Below are 6,000 nucleotides of genomic sequence, written 5' to 3' on the forward strand. Positions count from 1 at the left end.
AGAACATTAATGAATATTTATTTCTATTTTAATCAACAATCTCGTATAATTTTTAAAAAATTTATATAAATATGAAATATATAATATATATGTGAAAGGGAAGCTCTAAATTTACAATTTTTTCTGTGCGATATAAAATTTATCGAACATCACTCGGAATTTTGAAAAATCAGATTTATAATTTAAAAAAAAATATTCAAATTTTTACGCAACAAAGAAGGCAAAAAATAGGTTTGTTAAAAGGTATTAACAGATTTTATTATATTATATCATTTTATAAGATTACATAATTATTGTATATTACAAATATACAATAATTATTTATTTCGAAATTAATCAATAAATTAAATTACTTTTAAATACTCTGATCACATTATAGTTATTCGTTACAGTTTAAAAATTAAAATTTTTTGCTTAAATTAAAAACATTTTATATTTTTTTTACTTATTTTTTATAATTATAATGTTCTTCATCATCCACATTTTTAAAAATTTTAATAAATATTGATATTTTTAATAAATATTGAGAATTAATTAACGAATGATTTCTATTTTCCAAGAATTATTTAATTTCCATAAAAAATTATGCGCTCAAATTTTAAAATTGAAAAAATTATGAATAAAAATTATGTTATTTTTGTTGAAAAACTTTATTATTTTTTTTGATAATAAAAAAATTAGATATTTTGTTCTTTATTATATGAATATAAGATGTTCGACAATTAAATCAAAATATTTATTAAATACAGAGAGTTAATACAGAGACAAAGCCGATTCCACTGGAGAAAATATGATGACTCATGTCCCTTAAAAATAAACAATTTGATGCGATATTGATAAGAGTTAGACGAATGGATCAGTTAGCACTCAAGAAAAAAATTAGATATTTTGTTCTTTATTATATGAATATAAGATGTTCGATAATCAAACCAAAATGTTTATTAAATACAGAGAGTTAATACAGAGACAAAGCCGATTCCACTGGAGAAAATATGATGACTCATGACCCTTAAAAATAAACAATTTGATGCGATATTGATAAGAGTTAGACGAATGGTACAGTTAGCACTCAAGAATATTCTTTACATTTGTCAGAAATCGTTTATTCTTTAGAAGTCATACGTTTATTTGATTGAAATATTGTGTATATACAAAGAACAAGCGGACAACGATTTGGCTCATAGGTTGGTTAAAATTAAAGAATTTATATTATAAAATCAATTGCTAACATTTAAGTATTATTTTCTCTAACGTGCCTAGTCTATCATAATAAATTTCGAAGTAGAATACAATAGAAAATTTTTTTGTATCAAATTTTGTATCAAATTTGGCACTTCATATTTGAAATTCTAAAGATTGACGCAGTAACTTATTCTTTATATATTATATAATGCTATCATATTTTACATATATGTATGCATATATATGTAATATATATATATATATACATACTTGCAATACGCGATATTTTATTACCCTCTTTATTAAAATTGAAAATAAAATCGATTATCTATACAAGATACATTTATCCATGCATTGATTTGTATTATATTAATTAAGAGTTTTTAATATAATATTTTTCGTAAAACTATATATTGAGCTTTATTAACAAGAAATTCAAGAGAAAAATACCAGTTTTATCAAAAATGATAGAAAAACATGAGAGGTCTTGTCCTACTATGATTTTATAAAATTTTTATAATTGCTGTGTGGTTTCAAAAAATATCGAGCAAATATAAATATTTTATTTTTGAGCAATTTTATATATATATATATATATATATATATATATATAAAAGGATAGTTTAAATTATTATTAATTTTCGAACATTTTAATTCTATTTACAAATATTTTAAACCCGTGTGAATCCAAATTTATTATAGAATTGATAATATAAATCTATTTGTTAATTAAAACTAAGTTGCATAATTTTCTTAAACATTTTTAATCACAACTATTTTTTATTATTCTTACATATTAATATAAAAATATATTATATATTAATTTTTACTATGTTTTTATTCTACCATAAATGTCTCTTTCAATCTCATATTGGTTAAGAAATTTATTTTTTTCTGTTTTGCTTAAAATCTATGTTATTAGGCAATCACAACTGAATTTTGTTATACTGTGTAAATGTTTTTTTAAGCAATTGATCGTGATATTGAAAACTAGAACCAGAAAAAGAAGATTCAATAAAGAAAATTACAATCTCGTCGAAGTTTAAGAAGAAACTCATTAATATGTCCGCAATGCGTGTGATGCAGCAAATTATAAGGCAAATATTCTATTTGTCATGCTTATACATAGTTTTTTTTGTTTCTATTTTACACGTATCAAACACAGGTAAGATAATTATTCATATTCAATAATAATGCTATAAATTATATTTATTTTATTTATATTTATATTATAATCACAAAAACACGTTTAAATGAAACCTAATGATGCGAGCATATTTTTTATTTTTCTCTTTCTTTCTTTCAATATTCAAAAAGTATATCAAAAAGTATGTTATAAAAGAAAAATAAAATAACCTCTATTAAAGTAAGTATAGAAAAATTTACAGTAAAATATATAAGTTTATTACATATATGGATACATACCTGTTTTACTAATATTGTGTATATATAATGTATAATATATATATATATATATATATATATATATTAACTGTTAATAAATTAAATTATAATTAATTTTTCTTAAAAGATTAGTTTATCAATAATGACTCTCTTTTGATCTATATTATCGTATTATTAAATTTATAATATTCTTTTGTGAAACGAAAATTAAATAATTTTGAAAAATTCATAACAATAAAATTATTAATTTATAAATTAAATTATTTATAAGAATTATTTTTAGTCTTAATTTCAATATCATCAATCAGATATTCATACACAGATATTACATATATTACAGAAAATAATAAAATTGATAATGGAAATGATGATAAACTTGCAAAAAAGGAAAGCAAGAAATTTATAATATTTATCATTCTCTTCGGAAGTCTGACAATAGGAGTAGGTATAGGAATATGTGCTTACAGGCTAATTAAATTTATATGTGACAGGTAATATCATATATAGGTAAAGGTTTATACTTTCAATGTAAATGCTTATATTTTTATACTTAATCAATTAACAAGATTAGCAAAATGATAATAAATGCGTCATGATAATAAATGCATGCATCTTTACATGCATGTATACGTATGGACGATTGTGTGCTATTTTATCATAAAAATTCTAGAAAAATTATAGATAAATATTATTTAACAAATTTTATAACTATTTTATTGCAACAGATAATAATTACTAATTATTATGTTAAAAGTATTGATTAATTTATTATAAATATTTTTAATACGAGAAATGTTCACGACAATAGAGCTAATAACGCGCCAATTAGGGACCATGAGCCAGCTATTCTTGATCAAGATGAAAGAATTCATGAAAGGTGAGTACATTGCAATATATAAATAAAATATATAAATTATACAAATAGTTCTATTGCTATATAAATTATACGAAGAGTTTCTATTACTATATAAATTATAGAAAGAGTATTCTATTGCAACAGACAATAATTATTAACAGATACTAATTATTATGTTAAAAGTATTGATTAATTTATTATAAATGTTTTTAAAATGAAAAACAATTTTTTTAATTATTTGTTATTTTGATTACAGAATTTTTAGACAAATCTCGGGGTTTTTACGTAACAGGTTTTTTCACGGCAATAGAGTTAACGCGCCAGTTAGGAACAATGAGCCAGCTATTCTTGATCAAGACGAAAGAATTCATGAAAGGTAAATACACTGCCACATATTATAAAAAAATATATTATATAAATTATACAAAAAGTTTCTATTGCTATATAAATTATACAAAGAGTTTCTATTGCTATATAAATAATGCAAAGCGTATTTTATTGCAACAGATAATAATTACTAATTATTATGTTAAAAGTATTGATTAATTTATTATAAATGTTTTAATACAAGAAACAATTTTCGCGACAATAGAGCTAATAACGCGCCAGTTAGGGAAAATGAGCCAGTTGTTCATGATCAAGATGAAAGAATTCATGAAAGGTGAGTATACTGCAATATATAAATAAAATATATTATATAAATTATACAAAGAATTTCTGTTGCTATATAAATTATACAAAGAGTTTCTATTACTATATAAACAATGCAAATCGTATTTTATTGCAACAGATAATAATTACTAATTATTATGTTAAAAGTATTGATTAATTTATTATAAATGTTTTAATACAAGAAACAATTTTCACGACAATAGAGCTAATAATGCGCCAGTTAGGGAAAATGAGCCAGTTGTTCATGATCAAGATGAAAGAATTCATGAAAGGTGAGTACCCTTCAATATATAAATAAAATATATTATATAAATTATAAATTATACAAAGAGTTTCTATTGCTATATAAATTATACAAAGAGTTTCTATTGCTATATAAATAATGCAAAGCGTATTTTATTGCAACAGATAATAATTACTAATTATTATGTTAAAAGTATTGATTAATTTATTATAAATGTTTTAATACAAGAAACAATTTTCACGACAATAGAGCTAATAACGCACTAGTTAGGGACAATGAGCTAGCTGTTCTTGATTACGAAAGAATTTATGAAAGGTGAGTACACTGCAATATACTATAAATAAAATATATTATATAAATTTTACATAGAGTTTCTATTGCTATATAAATTATAAAAAGAGTTTCTATCGCTATATAAATTATACAAAGAGTATACTATCGCAACAGATAATAATTATTATGTTAAAAGTATTGATTAATTTATTATAAATATTTTTAATACGAGAAACAATTTTCGCGACAATAGAGCTGATAACGCGCCAATCAGGGATAATGAGCCAGCTGATCTTGATCAAGGCAAAGGAATTTATTTTGATCTGTCCAATATAAAATTCATCGACGACGACGAGAAAGCTGACGAAGACGAGCCATCCATTAATAACGGAGCGCGCGGGAGAGGTTGCAGAAACTGACGGCACTGAAGAAGATCCAGCCCCGCGATATCCAGGCCATTTTACATCACAGATAAACGATGCGGTAACGTCTATGAGCGAGGATTCCACTGCAAGAGACGTGACGAATGGCCAAATTACAGTTCCTTTGGCGGACAAGGAATTGAGCACGAATGCCTTCTCTACGAAACTTTGCAACGATATGATTCCTAAAGGATTAACAAAAGAGGCAGCCTCTATTGCAACAAATAATAATTACTAATTATTATGTTAAAAATATTGATTAATTTACTATAAATATTTTTAATACGAGAAACAATTTTCGCGACAATTGAGTTAATATCGAGCTAAGGGACAATGAGCTAGCTATCAGTTATAAAGACAATAAAATTTATTGGAACGTAGATGTATTGCTATACATAAAATAAAATGTAATCATACAAACGACTATATATATACATACATATAATATATATATATATATATAACGTATTAAATGTTTCAAACAAAAGTGATTAAACTTTAAAAATATATTCTATTTGCCGTATAAATTCAAAAAAATTCATGTAAACATCAATCTAATAACGGTTTTTCTTTTAAGTTGTAAACACATTTTATTTATAGTGGAATTTGACATATATATTTAAAAAAAAGTGTTGATAATGATTTTTTCTTCGGCAAACGTTACTTTCTATTAACATTATATCGATAATTTGAAGATATTTAAAATTCCCAAAATATGTCGAATTTTGTGTATAATAATACACATTCCAAATAGCAATAAAAGCATTAGCAAAAGATTAGATATGATTTTAAGAATCTAAAAATGTTTAATCAATAGATAAATGAATAAGTGGAAGAGAATCATTTCTATTCATTTTTTTGTATAAGTAGTTATAATTTAAATAATATTTTTAAATCAATGTTCATATTACTTCCTTTTTTATCCTTATATTATAAATAGAATATGC

At 22.9% G+C, this 6,000-nt stretch overlaps 1 protein-coding gene across 3 annotated transcripts; it reads left to right on the forward strand.

Annotated features, from left to right (window-relative positions):
* Positions 1 to 3,399: 3,399 nt before the first annotated feature.
* Positions 3,400 to 5,387, forward strand: LOC112637148. 3 transcript variants are annotated; one of them, XM_025406173.1, is made up of 6 exons: positions 3,400 to 3,463; positions 3,699 to 3,818; positions 4,014 to 4,103; positions 4,297 to 4,386; positions 4,608 to 4,673; positions 4,885 to 5,387. In XM_025406173.1, exons 1-5 carry the CDS (start codon positions 3,421 to 3,423, stop codon positions 4,622 to 4,624), a joined length of 360 nt encoding a protein of 119 aa, XP_025261958.1. In that variant the 5' UTR covers positions 3,400 to 3,420; the 3' UTR covers positions 4,625 to 4,673; positions 4,885 to 5,387. The 3 variants fall into 3 exon arrangements, with proteins under 3 accessions (XP_025261958.1, XP_025261959.1, XP_025261960.1); XM_025406174.1 differs by having other exon boundaries at positions 4,318 to 4,386; XM_025406175.1 differs by having other exon boundaries at positions 4,035 to 4,103.
* Positions 5,388 to 6,000: the final 613 nt, after the last annotated feature.

Source organism: Camponotus floridanus, unplaced genomic scaffold, assembly GCF_003227725.1.
Source record: "Camponotus floridanus strain SB8 unplaced genomic scaffold, Cflo_v7.5 scaffold134, whole genome shotgun sequence".
Taxonomy (NCBI): Eukaryota; Metazoa; Arthropoda; class Insecta; order Hymenoptera; family Formicidae; genus Camponotus; species Camponotus floridanus.

Bases quoted from the DNA above. Each gene is read 5' to 3' on its own strand.
- LOC112637148 (XM_025406173.1), top strand. From the start codon at position 3,421: ATGAGCCAGCTATTCTTGATCAAGATGAAAGAATTCATGAAAG. The intron at 3,819-4,013 runs GTAAATACACTG...TTTTAATACAAG, and splicing joins GACGAAAGAATTCATGAAAG to AAACAATTTTCGCGACAATA. The intron at 4,104-4,296 runs GTGAGTATACTG...TTTTAATACAAG, and splicing joins GATGAAAGAATTCATGAAAG to AAACAATTTTCACGACAATA.